Source organism: Pan troglodytes, chromosome 1 (assembly GCF_028858775.2).
Source record: "Pan troglodytes isolate AG18354 chromosome 1, NHGRI_mPanTro3-v2.0_pri, whole genome shotgun sequence".
Taxonomy (NCBI): Eukaryota; Metazoa; Chordata; class Mammalia; order Primates; family Hominidae; genus Pan; species Pan troglodytes.
Window position 1 is genome coordinate 185,063,011 of NC_072398.2, and position 27,368 is coordinate 185,090,378.

A 27,368-nucleotide genomic window follows, 5' to 3' on the forward strand; every position below is an offset into this window, starting at 1 on the left:
ATTTATAGTGCTAAATGCTTAACATCAAAAAGAAAGATCTCAATTAACAACCTAACATCATAGCTAAAGAAACTAGAGAACCTGCCCGGCCGCCCCTACTGGGAAGTGAGGAGCTCCTCTGCCCGGCCACCACCCCATCTGGGAGGTGTACTCAACAGCTCATTGAGAACGGGCCATGAAGACAATGGCGGTTTTGTGGAATAGAAAGGGGGGAAAGGTGGGGAAAAGATTGAGAAATCGGATGGTTGCTGTGTCTGTGTAGAAAGAGGTAGACATGGGAGACTTTTCATTTTGTTCTGTACTAAGAAAAATTCTTCTGCCTTGGGATCCTGTTGATCTGTGACCTTACCCCCAACCCTGTGCTCTCTGAAACATGTGCTGTATCCACTCAGGGTTGAATGGATTAAGGGCGGTGCAAGAAGTGCTTTGTTAAACAGATGCTTGAAGGCAGCATGTTCGTTAAGAGTCATCACCACTCCTTAATCTCAAGTACCCAGGGACACAAACACTGCGGAAGGCCGCAGGGTCCTCTGCCTAGGAAAACCAGAGAACTTTGTTCACTTGTTTATCTGCTGACCTTCCCTCCACTATTGTCCTGTGACCCTGCCAAATCCCCCTCTGCGAGAAACACCCAAGAATGATCAATAAAAAAGAAGAAAAAAAAAAAAAGACTAAAAAAAAAAAAAAAACTCTAATCCCCAAATTCTCAGGGAGACTATTTTGAGTAATAATAAAACTCTAGTCTCCCATACAGCTGGCCCTGCATGAATTACTCTTTCTCTATTGCAATTCCCCTGTCTTGATAAATTGGCCTTGTCTAGGCAGCAGGCAACATGAACCTGTTGGGTGGTTACATTGCGGTTATCTTTGAAACATAAATCATAAATTAAATTATAACATGCTTCTGATTCAAAAAAAAAAAAAAAAAAAGAAACTAGAGAACCAAAAACAAGCCAAACCCAAATCTAGCTGAAGAAAAGAAATAAAGATCAGGGCAGAACTAAATGATATTGAGACCAAAAATATGACATAAAGGAGCAACAAAACAAAAAGTGGGTTATTTCAAAGGATAAACAAAACTGTTAAACTGCTAGGTAGATTAACCAAGAAAAGAGAAGATTTAAATAAGCACAATCAGAAATGACAAAAGTGGCATTACAACTGATATCACAGAAACACAAAAGCTCCTCAGAGACTACTATAACATCTCTATGAGCATAAACCAGAGAAACCTAGAAGACATGAATAAATTCCTCAAAACACACAAACTCTTAAGAATGAACCAGGAAGAAATGGAAATCCTGAACAGACCAATAACGAGCTATAAAACTGAATCAGTAATTTAAAAATCTACGAACCAAAAAAAAAAGCCCAGGACCAGAAGGATTCACAGCCAAGTTCTACTAGATGTACAAAGAAGAACTGTACCTCTTACTGAAACTATTAAAAAAAAAAAACTAAGTATGAGGGATTCTTCCCTAACTTGTTCTACTAAATCAGTATCATCCTGATACCAAAATCTGAGAAGGACACAACAAAAAAACTACAGGCCAATATCCCTGATGAACATGAATGTAAAAATCCTCAACAAAATACTAGTAAACTGAATCCAGCAGCACATCAAGATGATAACTGGATCATGATCAAATGGTTTTATGCCTGGGACACAAGGATGGTTCAGCATACACAAATCAATAAATGTGATTCACCACATAAACAGAATAAAAAACAAAAACCATATGATCATGTCAACAGACACAGAAAAAGCATCTGATAAAATCCAACATCACTTCATGATTAAAAACCTTCAACGAATTAGGCACTGAAGGAAGACACCTCAAAATAGTAACAACCATATATGATAAACTCACAGCCAATGGCATCATACTGAATGGGCAAAAACTGAAAACATTCCCTCTAAGAAATGGAACAACACGAGGATGTCCACTCCCACTACTCCTATTCCACATAGTACTGGCAGTGGTAGCCAGAGCAATTAGGCAAGAGAAAAAAATAAAAAGCATCCAAATAGGAACAGAGTTAGTCAAATTATATCAGTTCACTAACAACATAATCCTATACCTAGAAAACCCTAAACATTACTCCAAATGATTCCCAGACCCAATAAACAATTTTAGTAAAGTTTCAGGATATAAAATTAATGCACAAATCAGTTGCATTTCTATATACCAACATTCAAGCTCAGAATCAAATCAAGAACTCAATCCCATTTACAATTGCCACAACCAAAATAAAATACCTAGGAATACATTTAACCAAGAAGATGAAAGACCTCTACAAGGAGAGCTAAAGAACACTGATGAAAGAAATCACAGACAACACAAACAAATGGAAAAACATCCTATGATCATGGATAGGAAGAATCAATATCGTGAAAATGACTACACTGCCCAAAGCAATTTTAATCAAATTACCAATGTCGTTTTTCACAGAATCAGAAAAAACCATTCCAAAATTCATATGGAACCAAAGAAGAGCCCACATAGTAAAAGCAATCGTAAGCAAAAATAACAAAGCTGGAAGCATCACACTACTCGACTTCAAATTATACTACAAGGCTATAGTCACCAAAACATCATGGTACTGGTACAAAAACAGACACACAGCTCAATGAAATAAAACAGAGAACCCAGAAGTCAATCCATACACCTACAGTAAAGTGATCTTCAACAAAGTTGACCACAATAATCAATGGGGAAAGGACACTCCACTCAATGAATGGTGCTGGGAAAATTGGCTAGCCATACGCAGAAGAATGAAACTGGACCCCTATCTCTCACCATATATAAAAATTAACACATGATGGATTAAAAATTTAAATTTAAGACCTGAAACTATAAAAACCCTAAAAGAATACCTAGGAAAAACTCTTATGGACATTGGCCTAGGCAAATAATTTATGACTAAGACCTCAAAAACAAATATGACCAAAACGAAAATGGACAAATGAGACTTAATTAAACTAAAGAGCTTCTGTACAGCACAAGAAACAATCAACAGAATAAAAAGACAACCCATAGAATGGGAGAAAATATCTGCCAACTATGCATCCAACAAAGGACTAATATCCAGAATCTATAAGGAACTTAAATCATAAGAAAAAAACAAATAAATCTGCTAAAAAGTAGGCAACAGAAACGAACAGACACAAAAGAAGACAAGTGACCAACAAACTCATGAAAAAAATATCCAACATCACTAATCATCAGAGAAATGAAAAATTAAACCACAATAAGATACCATCTTATACCAGTCAGAATGGAAAATGACAGATGTTGGTGAGGATGCAGAGAAAAGGGAATGCTTATATACTGTTGGTGGGAATGTAAATTAGTTCAACCCCTACAGAAAATAGTATAGTGATTTCCACAGAACTAAAAATAGAACTACCATTTGATCTAGCAATCCCACTACTGGCTATCTACCCAAGGGTAAATAAATCTTTTTTTTTTTTTTTTTTTTTTTTTGAGAGAGAGAGTCTCGCTCTGTCGCCCAGGCTGGAGTGCAGTGGCACCATCTCGGCTCACTGCAACCACTGGCTCCCAGGTACAAGCAATTCTTCTGCCTCAGCCTCCCAAGCATCTGGGACTAAAAGTGCACACCACCATGCCTGGCTAATTTTTGTATTTTTAGTAGAGACAGGGTTTTACCATGTTGGCCAGGCTGTTCTTGAACTCCTGACCTTGTGATCCACTTGCCTCAGCCTCCCAAAGTGCTGGGATTACAGGCATAAGCCATCGCGCTGGGCCGGGAAAAGAAATCTTAAAAAAAAATTTTTTTTTTAAATTGTAAAGCTCTTTTTTTTCCCTTGGGCCTTATGACATAGCATAAGAAAATTATTTTATCAAAAAGACACCTACACTGGTACATTTATCGCAGCACTATTCACAATACAAATTCATGAAATCAACCTAGGTGCCCACCATCAGTAGATTGGATAAAGAAAATGTGGTACACATATACCATGGAATACTATGCAGCCATAAATAGAATGAAATCCTGTCCTTTGCAGCAATGTGGATGTAGCTGGAGGCCATTATTCTATATGAAATAACTCAGAAACAGAAAATCAAATACCATGTGTTCTCACTTATAAGTGAGAGCTAAACAATGGGTACGTGTGGTCATAAAGATGGAAACAATAGACACTGGGGACTCCAAAAGGGGAGAGGAGGTATGGCAAGCATAGAAAAATTACCTATTGAGTATTATGTTCACTATTTGGCTGATGGGTTCACTAGAAGCCGAAACCCCAGCATTACACAATATATCGATGTAACAATCCTGCACATGTACCCCTGAATCTAAAAAAAAAAAAAAGAAAAGAAAAGAAAGGAAAAATATTTTTGGCCAATTCTAATTTCTATTGCTTCAGCAGAGCAAATCTCCTCCAAATAAAATTTAATTTAAAAAAATTGACCAAGAGCTGCTTGGTTCATGGATGGCAATTCCAAGGTAAATGAAAACCATCATCCTGCTTTGGAAGACTACTCCTCTGATCAAAGAAGGTAAAAACAGATCTGCTTGGTGGGCTGAATTGCATTATATTTTTCTAACAGTGACTGATGGAAGAATTGAACAATGGTAGAAGCCCCTGTGTTTGAGTCTTTACTGACCTCATGCAATGTAACCAATGGCTTGGCTATATACTCAGGTGAGAGGACAATGGAAATCTGGCCTGTTAAAAGAATGCCCATATGGAGCATGGCCCTAAGGAGATTTGAGGGATGCATTAAGGTGACAGGGATGGATAAGTAGACATCCCATGTGCTCCCTTGAGGTGGCCAACTCAGTCCCTGAAAAAAAGTGAGTATGGGGGCAATGCAGCAGTGCAGAGGTGAGCTGAATCTAGACATGATCCTTTTGCACCCTTTCAGGTACAAAATGCCAGAAAGAACTGTTCTGTTTCTCAGCAACAGAGACAGAGATTGCTGATGGCTATGGCGCAGATTCTCTGGTAGGAAGGCCCTGAACATGGCTGGCAAATGAGACTGATGCTGGTAGCCCTGGGAGCTACAAAGGGGTCTTGACAGGAATAGACACTGACTCCGGAGTGGGCTTTGCTTATCCCATGGAAGATAAAAATTCTCAGAGTAAAAACAAAAACAACAACAACAAAAAAACAGAACGGAAGATATTGCATGGATTTGGATGGCCCACCATCATTCTTCAGACCAAGGAACACACTATACAGCCCATAATGTCCAACAATGGACAGAGTGAGATATCCTCCTTAGAGTAATAGTTTGATAGAGAAGTAGAATGGGCAATTGAAACATTGGTTGTCTAAAACAGGGGGAGATAAAAAGCATGAAGGGCTGGCTTACAGGCGATCATAAGGACGTATGTGCTCATACTTAACGTGGGACTTTTTCTCTGTTTTTCTGGTTGATCTGAGGAAGAGGGGATGGGGAGGATGCTAGTATGACTACACAATTCTTACCAGGGGAGGAGCGCACTTGTATAACTACTATAATTTTTTCTTTTTCTTTTCTTTTTTTGGTTTCGTTTGTTTGTTTTTGAGAGACAGAGTCTCACTCTGTCGCCCAGGCTGGAGTACAGTGGAGCCATCTCGGCTCCCTGCAACCTCCGCCTCCCAGGTTCAAGCGATTCTCCCACCTCAGCTTGCCAAGTAGCTGGGACTACAGGCATGCACCACCATGCCCAGCTAATTTTTCTGTATTTTTAGTAGAGACGGAGTTTCACTATATGTTGGCCAGGCTGGTCTCGAACTCCTGACCTCAGGTGATCTGCCTGCCTTGGCCTCCCAAAGTGCTGGGATTACAAGTATGAGCCACTGTGCCTGGCTCTGTTTGTTTTTTTAAGACAGGGTCTTGCTCTGTTGCCCAGGCTGGAGTGCAGCGGCGTGATTACGGCTCACCGCAAGCTCCGCTTCCAGGGCTCAAGAGATCCTCCCACCTCAGCCTCTCGAGTAGCTGGGACCACAGGCAAGCGCCACCACACCCAGCTAATTTTTTGTATTTTTGGTAGAGACAGGTTTTGCCATGTTGCCCAGGCTGGTCTCAAACTCCTGAGCTCAAGCAATCCTCCTGCCTTGGCCTCCCAAAGTGCTGGGATTACAGGCATGACCACTTCGCCTAGCCTATAGTTTTTTCTTTCCTCCCCAAATCACCTTTAAAAAATTTATTTTTTCTCTCCTACCTGATGCAGTGGTCCTAGGACCAGGGTTGCAACTACAAGTGCTGAAACATCAGAGATGATTTCTAAGAAAAAACTGTAACTATGTTTTTAAACCTAATGGCAAAATTCCTAAGAACATTACTGGGGTGAGTAGTGCTTTCACCCCATTTAGCAAAAGTGGGACTAACAGTGAATGCAACTATATTGCCTGATGGTAAAAATAGCTCACTAGTTCTGCTCCTATATAACTTCACCCTATCTGAATGGGAGTGGACTGAGGAAGACCTACTCCTAGACTTGTATTGCTGCCTGCAATCTGGAACAGCACAAGAGAGATTCTAATGTCCCTTTCAAAGGTGAAAAAATTTGGGTATAAACGGAAAGAAGGAGAAACCATAGCTGAAAGTAAAGAAGTGAATAAATGAGTTAGGGTTACTAACTGAGGAAAATTCAATGTTATGTTAACAGCCCAAAAGAGTCTAAGAACAAAAGATGATACTATCTCAAGCTCAATTATTCCAGATGCATGAAAGTATGAAGCTGTATGTTTACCAAGGCCAATCCTGCTTTTGGAACTTGACAAGATTTAGGAAACTTGCAAACCTGAATGGCCTCATCCTGGGAGACATTCATACAATATGATGTACTGGACTAATGATTAATGACTGCATATACAAATATTGTTTGATATAAAAGATCTGTGGTCACAAACTAGGGGGTGACCTGTGGTGTTATGATATACATACTGGTTTTAATCTACGGTTTCTGGCTTATAACTCCCATAGCCCTAGTTACAGTCTTTTGTTAGAATGTTGGCTGCGTTAGGCCTCGGGGCAGGCCTCTGACCTTCTCCAGCTCTCCTTTCACTTTAATGTTCCCCAACCTTTCTGACTGTGGGTCTTAAGGCTCTCCCATGAGAGAGTTCCACCCTACACCTGGGGCAAGAAATATTGACTTCATGAAGCTTCCATAAAAACCCAAGAGGACAGGGTTCAGTGAGCTTCAGGATGGCTGAACACATGGAAGTTATTGAAGTGACACAGCTGGGGAGGGCACAGAAGCTCCCTGCCCCTTCCCTAGTAACTCACCCTATGAATCTCTTCATCTCTATCCTTTGCAATATCCTATAAACCAGTAAATATTAAAATAAAAATCTAAGAGGCTAAGTACAGTGGCTCACACCTGTAATCCCAGCACTTTGGGAGACCAAGGAGGGCGGATCACTTGAGGTCAGGAGTCCAAGACTAGCCTGGCCAATATGGTGAAACCCCCATCTCTACTAAAAACACAAAAATTAGCCAGGTGTGGTGGCACCCATGTCTGTAGTCCCAGCTACTCGGGAGGCTGAGGCATGAGAATTCCTTGAACCAGGGAGGCAGAGGTTGCAGTGCCACTGCACTCCAACCTGGGCAACAGAGCAAGACTCGGTCTCAAAAAAAAAAAAAAAAAAATCTAAGAAATATAGTCATTCAAGAAAGTCTGTTTCATTTGGCATTGTTATTAAAAGAATACAATTTACAAGAAATTATTGATTACAAATAACAATTTTGGTAAAAATAAAGCCAAAGAAAAGTGTAAATATTTTAATAATTTATGAATTTGCCTTTACTTTATTGCTCATTTAAATAGATGAACACATAGACATGTGCAGTGTTCATTCAACTGTCATTTTTGACATTTTGCCATTTTCAATTGTATAAAAATTGATAATGGAATTGGCTTTAATATTTGCCTGTTTCTCTCTTTGATGATATGCTGTTTTTCTTTCATCTTTGAATGTTTTCATTTTATATCTGGATGAAAGCCATGATTTTTTGTTTTTACTTTTTTTAAAAAAACTGTCTGTTAAACAGTTTTGGAAGTCTTCCACCAAATGTCCAAAGAATTAACCTGTGAGTCACATCAGAGAAGTACACCTCACGTGGACCATCCATGTACATCAGTGCTTGGTTCCCACAGGTAAATCTGAAGTGGTAATCTGAAGTTGGCTCCCAGATGAACAAAGAAGTTTACGGAATCTCCACATTTCTAATTTCAATTTTTCTTTACATAACTGGGTTTTGTTTTGTATTTATTTATAGCTAAGTTATTCCCATTTGTGGCAGCAGAGTGGGACACTGATTTTATGGGCTGACCAATCCCGGGTATGTACCCAAGAGAAATGAAAACATATGCCCATAAAAAAAAAATTATACATGAATGATTATAGCAGCTTTATTCATAATATCCAAAAACTAGAAACAACCCAAATATCCATCAAATAGTGGTATAGTCACAAAAGGAAACACTGAAACATAAAGGAAGCCAATTACAAAAAAGCAGGTCTATGAAATTCTACCACAGGCAAAGCTAATCTGTAGTGCCAAACAATAGATCAGTGGTTGCCTGAGGCCAAGATGTGGAAGATGGGATTGACTGCAAAACTACAGAAGGAATATTTGGGGGTAAGAAAAATGTTCTATCTATTAATTGTGGTTGTAGTTTCATGGGTATATATATTTGCCAAAATTCATAAAATGAAGGACCCCAAATTGTTTCTGTGGGATATAACCATCAATAATTACAGTATTGAAAATGGAAACTGAGACATTAAAAAACACTTACTGATTCATGTGATGATAACACTAAAAATGCACTGCATCTTAATAACGTCTTAGTACTCATTATCAAATTAATTCTGACCTTGAGAACCCCTAAAACTTGTACTCAAGTAAAGCATGAGTCTGTTCCAGAATATGAAGACTAATGAAGGGCACAACTCGGAATGTGAATTTTGGCTGTCATGGTTTATAATACCTGAGTCTGAAAAGCTAAAACTGGTTAAAATTTTAGCAAATAATTTATTCAATTTTGGTGAGTCCATGTCCTTGGTTTACTGTTTACTGCCATCCATTACCTACAATATTAAAATATATTCTTTTTGCTATGTAATACGCCTAGTTAGCAAATATTTTGTGTCTTGCTAGAAAAATTTTCTGTGCTTTATGCTGACTTATCAGGTCCTTAATCAAGCAAGCATAGGGCTCCTCATAAAAAAAACTACAGTTACTTAAAATTGTGTTACTTTCTATGTTTGTTTATAAATGTTTTACCGTCACTTCGGTTAAATAAGTAACCAGGTATTATTTCTCAAGCACCAACAATCCTATCTTAAGTGTTTCCACTAACAATTATTTGAAGATTTGTCTTTCCCAAATCAGATCCTACGTGTAGAAAATAATAAAATAAAACTTTCAGTGTAATTTTTTTTTTTAATTTGAGACAGGGTCTCACTGTCACCCAGGCTAGAGTGCAGTGGCATGATCTCAGTTCACTGCAACCTCCACCTCCCAGGCTCGAGCAATCCTTCCACCTCAGCCTCCCAAGTAGCTGGGACCACAGGTGTGCGCTACCACGTCCAGCTAACTTTTACATATTTTTGTAGAAATAGGGTTTCAACATGTTGCCTAGGCTGGTCTCAAACTCCTGAGCTCAAGCAATCCTCCCACCTTGGCCTCACAAAGTGCTGGGGTCAGTGTATTTTTACCTACCAAAAACTATCTCTGAGATATCCCAAAACATCCTTGGCAAAATCACAGAGACGTGTTTTCTCCTTTTTAGAGAAATGTTAGAAATAATTAGGTTTAATATTTTGTTATTAATGAATTTCATGAGAAAAGTTATCTACCAGAAGACATGTTCAGTGTTCCCTAGGTTAAAGTTGTATGGGTAAAATGCTATTACTATAAATATTCTAGTTATTGTATGATTAATAGAAAACTCCTAGAGATTTGTCAATGTCCTCATTATCCATAACGTTTCTGAGTCCTGACAGAACTCTGCCAGATTTTAGGAAACAAAAGTTTAGTGTTTTCAGTCTTTTTTTTTTTTTTTTAATCTCCTACAGGAAGAAGTGTTTTCAGTCTTAATTTCAGTTATTATCTAAAATACTGGCCAGGTGCAGTGGCTCACATCTGCAATCCCAACGTTTTGGGAGGCTGAGGCAGGAGGATCACTTGAGCCCAGGAGTTAGAGACCAGCCTAGGGAACATTACAAGACCCTATCTCTACCCTGCCCCCTGCAAAAAATTAAAATAAAATAAAAAATAAATTAAATGAAATAAATAAGCTGGGCATGGTGATGCATGCTTACAGTCCCAGCTACCTGAGAAGCTGAAACAGGAGGATCGCTTGAGCCCAGGAGGTTGAGGCTGCCGTGAGCTATGACAGAGCCACTGCACTCCAGCCTGGGCAACAGAGCAAGACCTTGTCTAAAATAAATAAATAAATAATAAAAATTGAAAATGTTTACTTGGTAACAACCTTACTTTTAACATTTGAATCCAGCACCTTCTAGGTCAGTGGAGTTTTATAAAAATATAGATGCATAGGACTGGAGTTTTATAAAAATATAGATGTATAGGACTTATTCCAGACCCACTGAATCTCTTTACTTGATATCCTTAGTATATTCTTGGTATGTTTTTGGTGTCTGTATAATACCACAAGAATATTGTAAGTTATACATAAAGATTTTTCCCTCTCTAAAAATTATGTTTATCTATGTTTTCCAAATCAGATGTAACCTTCACTGTCTTATTTGCAATAATCTCTTACAGTTTGCTATAAGTTTTTGGACTGGCCTTATTATTCTCATTTTACATGTGACAAAAACAACTTAATTTCCTTGTTAGTTGCATTATTCTTATGATATGAGACTCTGTCACATGCAGAGAGATTCTGTTTTGTGCTGAGGCCTGTCTGAAGGCTCTACAATCAGCTAGAAGCCAGAGTCTGTGTCTTCAACAAAGAAGGGTTGTCTCAGAGCTCCACGGAAAAGGACTGCGGCAGGTATTTTAAAACTACTGACACATCAAAGAATAGACAGGCTTCCAATAGCATTGCTTGGACAACTGGACAACTTCCAGATCATTCCAGTGGAATGAGTCAGAATTTCCAGAACTTTTTTTAGTTAAGAAGCCGACTACTAACGTAAGATCCAGTGAAATGAGAATTAGGTACACAGAACTGTATGAACTATAAGAAATGATTATAGTAATTTGTTTGAAATATTATTTTAATGTCCACTTTCTAATATGCAAGGGAGCCAGTTGTATTCCTTGTTAGGCTATCTATAACTCTTAACAATTAAGTAGACTTTGCTCTTGTAAAATGAAACATTCCTAAATCACATCTGATTCTCACTGACCCTCCCCTAACCCAGAACTAAGAACGTCTTACTGAGTCTCCTTACAGTTCAAGGCAATATGGTTATTTGAATAGGGCTAAACAAGAATCTGTTCTCCTTTTGACCAGAATATAATTGTAAAAAATGGTTGTCCAACAAAGAGCTTGCCTGAAAGGTCACATTTGAGAATCATGCTTATTTGATCAGGTATAACAAACCACTTTTAAGGAACTATGGTTGACTTTATGGAGCCAATACTTACAAAACCTTCCTGGGAAAACTGGCCTGGTATCTGGCTTTACAGGGTCCAGACTTACAGATGGTAAGGAAGGTCACTTCCTGGAAGGCCCAGGACCCTTAGGAATTCACCCAAATTTATAGTTATTACAAGTGAAATGTGGTATTTCTTAGGCTTGCCTTCCTAGCCTCGAAATACAAATAATAGAGGCCTTTAAAAGTCCAATCTGAGATTCTTTATAAAAATTTACAGCAAAGTAAATTTAAGAAGGCTTTATGGTAAATTAATATTCTGGCCACACTATGCAAATAATCAGGCCAAACCCAATGAGACCACCCTTGTTTTGTGAACAAAAATGTTTCAGATTATTTTAGATGAAAAGGTAGGAGATTATAAAAAAAAAAAAATTGGAAAAAGTTAAAAAAGAAAAAAAGGTTACTAGATATTTCCAATAAAAAACTATGCATATTGTTTAGAGAATACTCTTCTAGTTTGTCTTTTATTGTCTTTGAGCTACTTTACAACTCTGTAAGTTATAGGTAGGTAACTGACGTTATGTGAAATAATTTTTTTTTTTTTTTGAAACGGTCTCTCTCTGTCACCCAGGGTGGAGTACAGTGGCACAATCACGGCTCACTGCAGGCTCAACCTTCCCACTTCAGCCCCCTAAGTAGCTAGGACTACAGGCAGTCACCACCATACCTGGCTAATTTTTTTAAAAAAACTTTTGCAGAGACAGGGTCTCACTACATTGCCCAGGCTGGGCTCAAACTCCTGGGCTCAAGTGATCTTCCTGCCTCAGCCTCCCAAAGTGCTGGGATTACAGGTGTGAGCTAGTACATCCAGTGCACAAAATAATGTTTGTCTATAGACATGCTGATCAATTCTGTACAGTGAAGGTGCAACTGACTTCCCTTCTCTCCATGGAAAAACTCAATTTTATAATAAATAATACATTTATTTCAACACTACACATACACATACCACATATCACCTTGTGGTTCTTTTACTTCTTTGAACTGGCTAATATATCTGCCAGATTTCCTTACTAACAATGAGTTAAATATTTAACATGTGCTTATTTTTAAAAAATCAATAGCTTTACACATATTTCAAAATTTGTTATTATGCAACTATATTTCTAGAGGTAGGAGGATAAAGCATTTATTTTATTTTACAATTTGGTAGCTCTATTTTAAATGATTAAACGTGTATACCTCTATTTGTATTCTTGTGCCAGACCATACCAATGTTTGGAACAAGCTCAAATGATTGCCAATTTGTGTTAAACTCTATAGTAGGCTCTGGGATCAGCATATTGTACCGCACAACATGGTCCTGACCTCACGGAGCTTACCATCTGCTATGGACTAAAGTGTGTCTCCCCAAAATTCATGTTAAAGCTTTCACCCCCAATCTGACTATATTTCCATATAGGTTCTTTAGGAAGTAATTAAGGTTAAATGAGGTCATAGGGGTGGCTCTAATCCTATAGGACTGTTGGGCTTGAAAATGAAGGAAAAAATAAGGAAGGAGGGAGAAGCAAGAAGAAAAAGAAGAAGAGACAGATCTATGCCCCTATCCTCAGGCTGGTGTACCACATAAAGGCCATGTGAGCACACAGCAAGAAGGCCACTCTCTGCAAGCCAGGAAGAGAGGTTTACCAGAAACTTAGCATGTTGTCACCTTCTTGGACTACTAGTTTGCATAACTGTAAGAAAATAAATTTTTGTTATTTAAGCATGTGGTATTTTGTTACAGCAGCCTGAGCTAATACTTACATACTACACAACGGGAAAAGGCAGACAAATAGTTCTTTATTTACAACTGATGTAAGAGCTATGAAGAAAAAGTAGAGGCTTTATTGAAAGTATGTTCTGGGAAACCCAACTTAGTCTACAGACAGCAAGGTTTGGGTGAGGTCAGGAACGCCTTTCATAAGGAAGTGAGGTGTAAGCTGGGACTTGAAAGGTGCGTAGGAACTAGATTGGTATAGGTGGAAAAAGAACATTCCAGCTGGGCACGGGGGCTCATGCCTGTAATCCCAGCACTTTTGGGAGGCCGAGGCAGGCGGATCACGAGGTCAAAAGATTGAGACCATCATGGCCAACATGGTGAAACCCTAAAAATATAAAAATTAGCTCGGCATGGTGGAGCGCACCTGTAGTCCCAGCTACTTGGGAGGCTGAGGCAGGAGAATTGCTTAATCACCTGAGGTTGGGAGTTCGAGACCAGCCTGACCAATGTGGTGAAACCCTGGCTCTACTAAAAATTAAAAAAAAAATTAGCTGGGTGTCATGGCGTGCACCTGTAGTCCCAGCTACTCAGGAGGCTGAGACAAGAGAATTGCTTGAACCCAGGAGGTGGAGGTTGCAGTGAGCCAAGATTGCGTCACTGTACTCCAGCCTGGCAACAGAGTGAGATTCTGTCTCAAAAAAACAAAACAAAATGAAACAAAACAAAAATTCCAGGCACAGAGAACACATTGTGTAAAACATGGAGAAAAATATAGCAACCACACTGTATAGATAGTCAGGTGTGATCCTAAGAGTAAGAAAAAATTCACCAAAGGCCAGGTGCAGAGGCTCACACCTGTAATCTCAGCGCCTCGGAAGGCCGAGGAAGGCAGGTAGTTTTAGCCCAGGAGTTCGAGACCAGCCAGGGCAACATGGCAAAACCCCACCTCTACAAGAAGTACAAAAATTAGCTGGGTGTGGCAGCGTGCACCTGTGGTCCCAGCTACTTGGGAGACTGAGGTGCGAGTACCACCTGAGCCCAGGAAGGCTGGGGCTGCACTGAGCTGTGATCGCACCACTGTACTCCAACCTGGGTGACAAAGTGAGATTCTGTTTCAAAAAAAAAAAAAATTCACCAAAAAAGTTTAAATTAATATCTAATAATGAAATCCGCATTTTAAAAAGCTTTTCCTGGCTATTGTATGATAGTTAGGTAGACTGAGGGTGAGCAATGCCAGATAAAGAAAGGCCAGTTAGGAGGTTATGGCAGTAGCAGAGGCAAGAGATTACAATGGCTGGGACTATCTGGACAAACCAGTGGTAGTATAAAGAAAGAGAGAACACCAGCCGGGCACAGTGGCTCAGGCCTGTAATCCCAGCACTTGGGAGGCCGAGGCGGATGGATGATGAGGTCAGATTGAGATCATCCTGGCTAACATGGTGAAACCCCGTCTCTACTAAAAATACAAAAAATTAGCCAGGCGTGGTGCACACATCTGTAGTACTAGCTACTCGGGAGGCTGAGGCGGAAGAATCACTTGAACCTGGGAGGCGGAGGTTGCAGTGAGGCGAGATTGTGCCATTGCACTCCAGCCTGGGCGAGAGAGCAAGACTCCATCTCAAAAAAAAAAAAAAAAAAAAAAAGAGGCCGCGCGCGGTGGCTCACGCCTGTAATCCCAGCACTTTGGGAGGCCGAGGTGGGTGGATCACAAGTTCAGCAGATCGAGACCATCCTGGCTAACAGAGTGATACCCGGTCTCTACTAAAAATACAAAAAATTAGCCGGGCGTGGTGGTGGGGGCCTGTAGTCCCAGCTACTCAGGAGGCTGAGGTGGGAGAATGGTGTGAACCCGGGAGGCGGAGCTTGCAGTGAGCCCAGATGGCGCCACTGTACTCCGGCTTGGACCACAGAGCGAGACTCAGTCTCAAAAAAATAAAATAAAATAAAAATAAAGACAGAACACCAAGAGATATTTGAGAGGTATAACAGAAAAGACTTGTGAGTGTAAGGAAGAGCATGGCAACAAAAATAACTAAATTTTCTATCTTGAGGAAGCAGTACCATTTAATAAGCTAGAGTATAAGAGAGGACCTGATTTTTGAGAAAGACAATGACTCAGATTCATAAATGCTGCAGTTCAGATGTCTCTGAAATATTCAGTCACATTATGGTGAATGGACAGTTATGAGATCTAGCGATATAAATGTGGGGATAATGAGCATGACAACTATTCTCAACATACAGTAACAAAAACAGGTTCTCAAGGATTTTCAGATCCCACCTACACAGGTAAAGCTCGCCAACAACTACGTCCATTTTTTAACAACAAAATGGTTCCCTGTAGGGATATGAGTGATGACTATGGCTACTTCCCTCCCAACCTCTGCTATGTCCTGCCTTCCCATTGGACACTTAGAGAATCTATATGAAATTACTTCCCACCAACTTTTAAAAGACAGGGTCTTAAATGTAACACAAAGCTATCACTCTGGGCTTTAGAGTCTTGAAAGATTGCAAAATTTCCTGATTTTCAAAGCCCCACAGAAAACCTAAAGCCCTATATCAGACACCACTGATACCTCAACAAAGGGTTTATTATGTGTATGCAGCAGGTGGTATCTCTTTTTAGCACATTTTCCAGAAGCATTGATCCAGGCATCAAGTTGCATCAGAATGGGAAAGTACATGACGCTGTCAGTTTCATAGGAACAAAGTTTGACACATCACATCCCTGGGGCCCAGGAACTCCTCCCTGCCCACTATGCAGTGCCTATCACTGCAGACACCAGACATTAACTTTCATCCAATATCTGGTATCTAAGTCCACTGCCCAAATGAATAAGCTGACAAAATAAAAGGTTAACTATCCCCAAGGGCTCTAAAGACTACAAGCCAGCAATGCCAATAATATCAACACACACATATACACATACCCCATGATGAATGCAACCAACAGCTACCTCTCCACTCCTACAGTCTGTTATCTCAATTGACTGCTCATAGCCTCTAAGAAATAAAGCAAGACATTTCATGAAATATGAGGAAAATTATCTTAAGCCTAATGGGTATTAGAAAAGCTTTACTTTCAGGGTAACTGGAGACATAAGCATTATTTACATTAAGCTCCCAAATGCAGGGTCTAGGTACTGGTGCTGAAATTCACAAACAAAATAAACAGTCGCCAGGCATTGTGGTTCATGCCTGTAATCTAAGCACTTTGGGAAGCCAAAGTAGGGAGATAGCTTGAGCTCAGGAGTTCCAGACCAGCCTGAGTAACATAGTGAAACCCCATCTCTACAAAAAATACAAAAATTAGCCAGATGTGGTGGCAGGTGCCTGTGGTGCCAGTCACTCAGGAGGCTGTGATGGGAAGATCTCCTGAGGCCAGGGAGGACCAGGCTGCAGTGAGCTGAGACTGCGCCACTGCACTCCAGCCTAGGCTACAGAATGAGACCCTGTCACAAAAACAAACAAAATAACAACAACAGCAAAAGAAACAATCCTATTTGAAAGGAATCATCAAAAAGAGGCCCCCACTATAGCATTGGGCAAGAAAAGCCATTCAGAGCTGCTTCAATTATGAAAAAGTAAAATATAAAACCCTTCTAGCCTGGGTAAACAGATACAAGTAACTTTAGAACTTCAAAATCTTCTTTTCACAGATATTGTACTTTGAACAAAGTTATCAACTCCCTTAGGTCTGATATTCTAAACTACATTTTTAATGCATTAAAAAAATACCCAGATGGGTTTAAATATGAAATAGCTTTCTAAAAATGAAAATGATTTAGTTTCAGGAAGCTACATCTAAAATAAATGGTATGAGCCAGGCCAAAAGAACTTTCATAACCACCTTGCCCCAATAAAGCCCTTATCGTGGCAGGCATAGATATGTTTGCATTTTGCGTATTGGAATGTAACAGCTCTCTTCCCTAATCTGACCAATGTCACTATAAATGTGTGTGTGTGTGTGCGTGTGTACTTATAGATACATATATAAATATGTATATAATATATAAATATATATGTATACTTATATAAGTATATAAATATATATAATATATACATATATATTTATGGATCTATCTCTATCTCAGTATCACTCATTCCAGACTCCTGTTCTCTGCTCAAATGTTGCCTTAATGAGAAAATTCCTGGACAATCCAAAATTTTTTGATTTTTAAAATTTTTCTGTAGAGACAGGGTCTCACTATGTTGCCCAGGCTGTTCTCAAACTCCTGGACTCAAGCGATCCTCCTGCCTCAGTCTCTCAAAGTGCTCGGATTACAGGTGTGAACCACCACACCCAGCCTAGACAATTCAATTTAAAATTTAAAATTTAAACCCTCACCCCCACAGAAACACACATCCTCCTCTCTGATATCTGGCTTTATTTTTCTTCATAGCAGTAAGTACCATATGGCATATCATACATGTTTTTGTCTCTCTTAAGTAGAATGGAAACTCCGTGAGCACAGGGACCTTGTCTGCTTTATTCACTACTGTATCTCCAGTATCTGGAATAGTGCCTACACCTAACTGGAACTAAAATAATATAGTATGATGGATGCATGGATGGAAAGATTTGAGCAAATGACAAAGTGAATGGAGGCAAAAAGACAAAAATATAGTAACTGATTTTACCAAAAAACATCTAGTAAGTAATAGTGCCGTGACTGAAACCCACATCTGCCTGACTTGCAAACCCAAGCTGTTAATTTTTATGCTATACTTCCACTTACCAATTTGGAGACTTTGGAGGAATTACTTGTTGAGTGGAAGAATGTGTATTTTGTATAATGCCAAGTTGTCACATAAGTCTAGAAACTCATATTTGAGTTCCTGTCCATTTTAATGCAACTAACATATTACGTGAAAAGCACAGCAATTGAAAACCTCAAAAATTAATTAACAAAAACGCTCTCTCAAAGGACAAGAACACCAAACTAGAGGCAAATTCTAAATTTCTCTATGTCCATGAAGGATATGTCAGAGGAAACGGGCCTTTATAACCTGGAATGAGCACACCATAGGATTCGCTCTTGGGAGAACCATTCTAAGAAAGGCAAACAGGGACACAAATATAATGCCCCCTCCTTCTGACCAAGACTTAAATGACAATTATAGAAACTTTAAAAATTTTCCAGATCAGGCTATGAGGACGAGAAACAGTGGAGCAAATGGTAAGTCACTCATTTTATTAACATCAGTTTTTCCACACAACAAATTTTGTAGTAATTAAACTTATTCAAATATTTGTTTTGTGGTTCTTACCTGTTTTCTTTACTACAAATGCTAAGCAGTACTTTGCCTCCTACTGCACAATCCCTACAAAGACTTGCCCAGCTCTGTGTACAAGAGGTACCATGGAACTATAATTGTTTGGGGAGATGACTAAGCATAGAGATCAGGTAGCCAATCCCTTCATTTTACAAGTATGGCAATTCAGGTCCAGAAGTGGGAGCTCCTGTTTTAAAGCCACACATAATTTGTTAGTGGCAAAGCCTATATTAGTACCCATGTTTCCTTGCTTCCTTCCAGAACAAAACTTTTTCGACTCTTCTAATATTAAAGATAAGAAAGGATATTGTTTATATTAAAGAACTGAAGAACTTCTGGCTTACTTAAGTGTAAGCTCTTCAAAAGAGAAGAATTTATCTAATTGAATCTTAACAGCCTCAGAACTTAGATCACTCTACCCAGCACAGAGTAGGCTTTTTTATTTATTTATTTATTTTTTGACGGCGCATCACTCTGTCGCCCAGGCTGGAGTGCAGTGGCATGATCTCAGCTCACTGCAACCTCCGTCTCCTGGATTCAAGCAATTCTCCTGTCTCAGCCCCCGGAGTAACTGGGACTACAGGCGCACGCCATGACGCCCGGCTAATTTTTATTTTTATTTTTAGTAGAGACAGGGTTTTACCATATTGGTCAGGCTGGTCTCGAACTACTGACCTCAGGTGATCCACCTACCTCAGCCTCCCAAAGTGCTGGGACTATAGGTGTGAGCCACCGCACCTGACCCAGAGTAGATATTACTGTGTATTTACTGAGTGATCAATTGTTTAAATGTGAGTTACTTTATCAAAAAAGAGGAGGGAAAATCTATTTCTGATCCTTATTAATTAAACGTTTTTAAGGCAGTTAGAGTAGGCCTAACTTTAGATATCACTAAAATGACCAAAAAATTATTCTGGTATAAAATAAAAATAAGAATACTCCTCCTTCTCCTTCTTCCCAGCAACTCCATTCATTGAGGACACACATTTCTGCAAGAAGCTACCTGTCTCAGGCCTTAATTTATTTCACTTAATACTAAGAAAAGGCAAATCTCAGGCAGTTTTCAAATAGAAGCAACCAAAAAAAAGCGGGGGGGGGGGTGGGCAGAAATATTAGAAAAATGATCAAGTACAAATATTTCCTGACTATGATGCTGAAAAGCTACTCCTTTTCAGTTATGCATACCTATTTGGTGTCTCATTCCTCTAAGAGTCCTGTTAGAGCCCTTGCCATTTACAGAAGACTCAGGACACTTGTGAAGCTAGACTGAATATCCACTGCTAGAAACTGAATTTAAAATTTAAAATGTGCCTCTTAAATAATAGAATTCATCCAAATTTAACCCATTAAGAATTCTAAAACTAATATATATTAAAATTAAACTATAAGTAATAAAGCACTATACATATATTAAGTGATCCTTCTAACAGGCTTAGTAAGAAGAAAACACAGGTAACATTATCTTCATTTTATAGATAAGGCAACTGAGGTTTAAGAAGATAAAGTGATTTGTCTAGGTTTACAAAGCTAGTTAAATGGCATGGTCAAGACTGAACCTTATGAGTTTTCTGACTCAAGTCTCTTCATATCAAACCAAAATAAGTTTTCGTAAACAGCCCAAAAGGCTTCACAAAAACCTCAGAGGAAAATTTAATCACTAGAGCATTTTTCACAAAACAAAATCCTAAAATGGACAGTAACAGAAAGAATTACTACATGTTTCATTTAAACATTTAAAAATTGCATATGATGTGTATATAAAGTATACTTAATAAATATGAATGCTGTTGTGATCTCCTCCTTAATTACATCTCTTTTTTTGTTAAGGAAAAGTTTAAAAGCCATTGTTTTATCACAGCTCTATTTCCTTAGGGTTCCCCAGATGTGACTTTACTAGTAAATCATGGTAAATATGAGTATGTTTTAGGTATATACAGTACAGGTTTTTGGGCCCCAACACAGAGATTTTAATGCATTAAGTTCACACTCTGCACTTTAACAAACATTCCAGGAGATTCTGATTGGCCAAATTTCTAATACTGCCCCAACAGAATTCCTAGAGGAAAAGCAGTCCAAGAGAATTTAAGAAATTAAAATCCAGGGACAAAGACTATTTATTAATCTCCCCTAACCCTGAAGCCAGAAAAAAACCAAACAGGTTGGGAACCTATTCCATTCAACATAGGCTCCAAACTTAGCTGGCCTTGCCTCAACTTATCAGAAAAGTTGGTCTTCTCCTCATACCATGTTACGGGATAGATGTAAATGCAAAGGGTTTCCATTTTAATATTCCTACTTCCTTAGCTTGAGTCTACGAAAACTCAGTAAATCCCAAAGCACAAGTATAAGACTGTGATGAATATTTAAGTTGTAACTTTCCCAGAATGCTATGTAGAAACTGAGAGGGAAGAGGTTTGGAGGTCGGGAGGAATGGGGAGGACGGGAAGATCTGACCTGGTGGGAGAAGTCAGTTGGCCTGCTGGCTTCCCTAGCTCAGATAGGAGTACACAGAAAGAAACTGTGTACTGAGCGGGATTCCTCCACATGATAGTGGGAAATGTTCCCAAGAGGGGTTCCTAAGTAGGAGATCATAATCATAATGGTAATAATCATCTACTTACAAGCTGCCTCTTCTTGGAAGGCTCAACTCCTTCTGAAAAACAAAACATATGCAAGTTAGAAATAAGAACCCATCTGAGTCCTGTTGGTCTACCTAAATGTCCTAGGAAATTCACAGCATTATCTTAATAATGGAAAAGGCCACATATTTCTAAATAATAACTTTTTCTTTGCCTCTTAAATTTTATTTTTTTTTTTTTTTTGAGACGGAGTCTCATTTTGTCTCCCAGGCTGGAGTGCAGTGGCGCAATCTCGGCTCACTGCAAGCTCCACCTCCCAGGTTCACGCCTTTCTCCTGTCTCAGCCTCCTGAGTAGCTGGGACTACAGGCACCCGCCACCACACCTGGCTAATTTTTTTTTTTTTTTTTTTTTTTTTTAGTAGAGACGGGGTTTCACCGTGTTAGCCAGGATGGTCTCGATCTCCTGACCTCGTGATCCGCCCGCCTCGGCCTCCCAAAGTACTGGGATTACAGGTGTGAGCCACCATGCCCAGCCTGTCTCTTAAATTTTTGTGAAATAAAAGGACTCAGGCAAACTATTACTTCTTTATCCTTCCTTCCTAAAAGGAATGTCTCATAGAATACATGCAACATTTTTCCCACTAGATGGAACCATCTCCCCAGTGTAGATTACAGGCACTCTAGGCCAGCCATTAACTGCTGCTGAATTGTAAAGGGCATTAGTGGCAAGCATACAGAAGGAATGAAATAGGATTAGGGGCAGTGGGTGATAATTAGAAAATATTTTAGACAAATAAAGCAGTATAGTTAATAATATAACAAAGAGATGACTTCACACACCACTGGCATAAGAAATAACCTTTACGATAACAGCTGGGGCCCCTGTGACTTGCTTTCCAAGTGTATCAAGTCCCACCTCCCACCAGTCCTAAATTAACAACTATTCTTAATTTTTTTAATATTTTCAATACGTGTTTTTGGATTTGTAAAAAATTAGTAGTATTGTTTTACATGTTTTAAAATTATATATACATGGTATTATATTATATGTATTCCTCTGTTGACATCAGCCAACATTATGAAAACTGGGAGATTCACCCATGTGGATATATTTCACTTTAGTTCACTGATCTTCAGACAGTGGTCCAGTCTATGAATATACCAATATTTATTTATCTATTCTCTAGTAAATGGAAATTTAATTTTCTTTCCATCTTTTTCTTCTCCATTAAAACAATACTCTTGTAAACATTCTTGTAGTTGTTTCCTAGTGCGCATGTAGAAAAAGTTTCTTGGATGTTGAACTACTGAGTCATAAAGTACTGGATATTCCAAATTGCTCTCCAAAACAACTGCCCATGTAAGAAATATATCCCTGATACACAGTCATGAATATATGTGCTTATATTTTCTTCTAAACATTTTATAGATTTGCTTTTTTCTTTTCTTTTTTTTTTTTTTTTTGAGATGGAGTCTCACGCTGTCACCCAGGCTGGCCGATCTCGGTTCACTGCAACCTCCACTTCCTGGGTTCAAGCGATTCTACTGCCTCAGCCTCCTGAGTAGCTGGAATTACAGGCATGCACCACCATGCCCAGCTAATTTTTTTGTATTTTTAGTAGAGACAGGGGTTCGCCATGTTGGCCAGGCTGGTCTCAAACTCCTGACCTCAAGTGATCCTCCCACCTTGGTCTCCCACAGTGCTGAGATTACAGGTGTGAGCCATCACGCCCAGCCGGTTTACTTTTCACAATAAGTTTAATATGCCTTATTTTTGTAAAATTCACTTATTTTATAAAATTATTTTTGCTAAAATTCAGTATTTGATTGCAATTCTTTTGTGTGTTTTTCTAGGTAAATTTACAAACATTCAACTGTACAAATCTTAAATTACTTAATCTTACGTATGCCAATTGATAAGTCTGTTAAGTACATATACTCATAACCTAAATCTCTATCAAAATATAGAACATGTCCATCAATCCAGAAAGTTCCACCATGTCCTTTCTTCATAAATCCCCAAACAAACCACTATCCTCCTACCCCAAGCAAATATTATTCTCATTATGTCACCACAGATTACTTTTACTTCCTCAAAACTTCATATGAATGGAACCATACAAATATAAACCTTTTTACATAGGCTTCTTCAACTCAGCATAGTATTTGTGAGATGTATCCATGTTGTTGCAGGTAACACAATAGCAATATGAATAATATACCCCAGTTAATTTATCTTTTCTCCAATTCCATTTTTCAGCTATTAACATTCCTATAACATGTCTTTTGACAAGCTATATTTCACTTCTCTTGGGTAAATCCCTAAAAGTGTAGAATTACTCAGTTAAAGGGTAGATATATATTTAGATTTATAAGAAGCTACCAGACCTTTTTCTAAAGTGATTATACCATGCTACATTCCCATTAACAATGTATGAGAGTTTCAACTGCTTCACATCCTAGCTAATACATGTTATGTTCACATTAATAATATAAGAAAGTTTGAACTACTCTACATTCATGCCAATACATGGTATCAGTTTTTTATATTTTAGTCATTTTACATTTTAGCCATTTAGGTGTGTACGGGTATCTCATTGTGGCTTTAATCATTTTCCTGATGACTAACGATGTTGAGTATCTTTTCATGTGCTTATTAACCATCAATATATATTCCTTTGTGAAGTATCTTAAAATTTTTTTACCTTTTTAAAAATTGAGTTATCTTTTTACTATTGAATTATAAGAGCTCTTCATAATCTTCTAAATACAAGTGCTTTGTCATATGTGTTTTGTAAATATGTTCTAATCTGTGGCTTGCCTACTAAAGTTATTGGTGGTGCCTTTTTTTTTTTTTTTTTGAGATGGAGTCTCGCTCTGTCACCCTGGCTGGAGCGCAGTGGTGCAATCTCGGCGTGCGGCAACCTCCACCTCCTGGGTTCAAGTGATTTTCCTGCCCCAGCCTCTCGAGTAGCTGGGATTACAGGCACCCATCACCATGCCCAGCTAATTTTTATATTCTTAGTAGAGATGGGTTTTCACCATATTGGTCAAGTTGGTCTAGAACTCCTGACCTCAGGTGATCCACCTGCCTCAACCTCCCAAAGTGTTGGGATTACAGGCGTGAGCCACCATGCCAGGCCAGTGGAGCCTTTTGATGAGTGAAAATTAATTTTGAGGTAGTATGTGAGATGAAATTAAGGTTCATTTTTTTTCATATGGATATCCACTTATTTCAATACCATTTATTGAAAACACTGTCCTTTCCCTAACAATTTTTTTTTTAACCTTTCTGGGCTCTCTATTGCATCCTACTGATCTATTTTTCTGCCCTATGCAAGCACCACACTATCATGATTCTGTGGTTTTATATTTAGTCCTAAAGTCAGATTGTACAGTCCTTTAACTTTGTTATTTTCCAAGATTGCTTTAGATATTCTAGATTCTTGCATTTCGATTTGAATTTTTGAATTCAATTATTAATTTTTACCAAAAAAAAAGCCTGCTGGGATTATACATCAATTTGGAAAGAAGTGATATCTCAAAATATCAAGTCTTATAATACATGAACATAGTACTTCTCCATTTACCGAGTTCTTTAATTACTCTAAGCAATGTTTTATCGTTTTTAACAAAAACACCTTGCACTCCTTTTATTAAGCTCATCCCTAAGTAGATTTTTTAAAGCTATTATAAATAAAAACTTTTATTTCATTTTCCAATTGCTTGCATGTTTATAGAAATTCAATTAATTTTTATATTGACCATGTATCCTATACTTTGGTAAAATTATTATTAATCATAAATGTTTTGTACATTCCTTAGAATTTTTCTATATAAACAATCATATCTTCTATAATAGGGAGCTTTACTTCTTTCCATTTTCTAGAATTTTCTATAAGATGTTAAATGAAGTGGTAGACATCCTTGTCTTGCTTCTCATCTGATCTTACAAGAAAAGCATTTAACATTTTGAATATTTAATATTATGTTAGTTATAGGTTTTTCATGGATAACTTTTTATCAAGTTCTCTTCTGTTCCTAATTTGTTCATAGTCTTTCTCACAAATGGGCATGGATTATGTCAAATACTTTCTCTGCATCTACTGAAATGCTTACATAGTTTTTCTCTTCTGTTAATGTGGCAAATTACAGTGATTGATTTGCTAAGATTAAACTAATTTTGCATTTCTGAGTTAAAGTCAACTTTTTTTTTCTTTTTTGAGATAGAGCCTTGCTCCATCACCCAGACTGGAATGCAGTGGCGTGATCTCTGCTCACTGCACCCTCTGCCTCCCAGGTTCAAGTGATTTTCCTGCCTCAGCCTCCCAAGTAACTGGGTTTACAAGCATGTGCCACCATGCCTGGCTAATTTTTGTATTTTTAATAGAGACGGGGTTTCACCATGTTAGCCAGGCTGGTCTCAAACTCCTGACCTCAGGTGATCCACCCGCCTTGGCCTCTCAAAGTGCTGGGATTACAGGCGTGAGCCAACGCGCCCAACCTAACTTCAATTTTATCAAATACATTGCTAGATTCTATTAGCTAATATCTTTTTAATGATTTTTGCACCTATTTTCATAAGGGATAATAATCTCTAATTTTCTTATAATTTCTTTGTCAGATTTTTATATATCACAATTATGCCGGTCTCCTAAAACTGACTGGGAACTGTTTCTTACTCCTCTATTTTCTGAAAGAAATTATGTAAGACTGGTGTTATTTCTGCCTTAAATATTAACAGCTTTCACTAATAAAAGTATCTAGGCCTAGAAACTTTTATTTAGGATATTTGCCTGTATGTTAATAAGTAAGACTGGCCTATATACTTTCTCGTCTCAAATTGTTCTTGTCCAATTTTGACATCATACTTACACTATCCTCACTGCTAAGGTTTCAATGTTTGTGTCTCGTCCAAAATTCACATTGGACTTTAAAATCCAATGTGATAGTATTACGAGGTGGGGCCTGTAGGAGGTGATTAGGTCATGAGGCCTCCTCTCTTGTAAACGGGATTAAGGCCTTCATAAGGCTTTAAGCCAGGCATGGTGATGTGCACCTGTAGTCCCAGCTACTCAGGAGATTGAGGCAGGAGAATCGCTTAAGCCCAGGAGTCTGAGGTCAGCTTGGCCAACAGAGCAAGACCCCATCTCAAAAAAATCAAAATTAAAAGAAAAAAAAGAGGCTTCATACAGCTTTCAGCCCTTTTTGCCTTTCCATCCTCCACCATGTGAAGAAACAGCAAGAAGGCACTCACCACACAAATGCCAACACCTTGATCTTGGACTTCTCAGACTCCAGGACTGTGAGAAAATAAATGTCTGTTCTTTATAAATGATCCAATCTGTGGTATTTTTTTATAGCAGCACGAACAGACGAAGACACTCATAAAATGTGCTAAGGTAATATATCCTCTTTTTCTACTTTCTGAAACAATCTATATAAAACTGGAAATATTTGTTCTTTGAATCTACATGACAGTTCTGACTTCTTGAATAGTTTAAATGGGTAATATGGTAGACTATAGTTTTGGCTAACAATAATAAAATTTCCTAAAATGCATATATGCCCCTCTCTGCATTCCTTTAGAGGCACGGAAGCGCATCCGTGGAAATCCATCCCTTCCGACTTCCTTACACCTATACAAAAGCCTGCATTTGATGCCCAGGACTCCAGATCAGTACATTCTGTGACAACTAAGGCACAGTGGAACAAGAAGGGCCCAACCACATAAAGGTAGTCCAAATAGCAATGATTTCTCAATCCTCCTTTTCCCAGGGAATATTCACAGCAAGTTGGGGAGAAAAGCTACACAATCAGGAAACTTGGCTGAGGCAAGAGTACTCCCATTTAGACAGATAACCATAAATTATTTTACTCATAACCTTCCAGCAACTAGGCTGGTAATACCTGGTAATACATTACAATATCAGGTGAAGCCCATTCCATTCAGCCTTCTCTGATCTACTCATTATCTCTTGACTCTTCATGTTCTTAATGATCTTCCTGATTAGCATTCTGAACACATTCAAGTCTATTCCAGCTTGAGATAAGGAAATAAATTCCCTTAATAACTACACATCCCTCTTCAAATACTGCCTTATCAATTTTATTTCCCTTCACAACCACACTTCTTGAATGAGTTATCTACATCCAATGTCTCTAATTTCTCACTTCCTACTCATTCTTCAACACTCTATAAAT

General features: G+C 38.5%; 1 protein-coding gene across 9 annotated transcripts in view; it reads right to left on the reverse strand.

Moving 5' to 3' along the window:
* MAST2 (microtubule associated serine/threonine kinase 2) overlaps window positions 1–27,368 on the reverse strand; it is a 236,294-nt gene that overhangs the window by 135,040 nt on the left and 73,886 nt on the right. For all 9 annotated transcript variants that reach the window (XM_063781249.1, XM_016962041.4, XM_016962036.4 and 6 more), the window contains exon 4: window positions 21,206–21,237. In XM_063781249.1, the coding sequence (XP_063637319.1) occupies window positions 21,206–21,237 (32 nt within the window). The remainder of the gene's footprint in view (window positions 1–21,205; window positions 21,238–27,368) is intronic.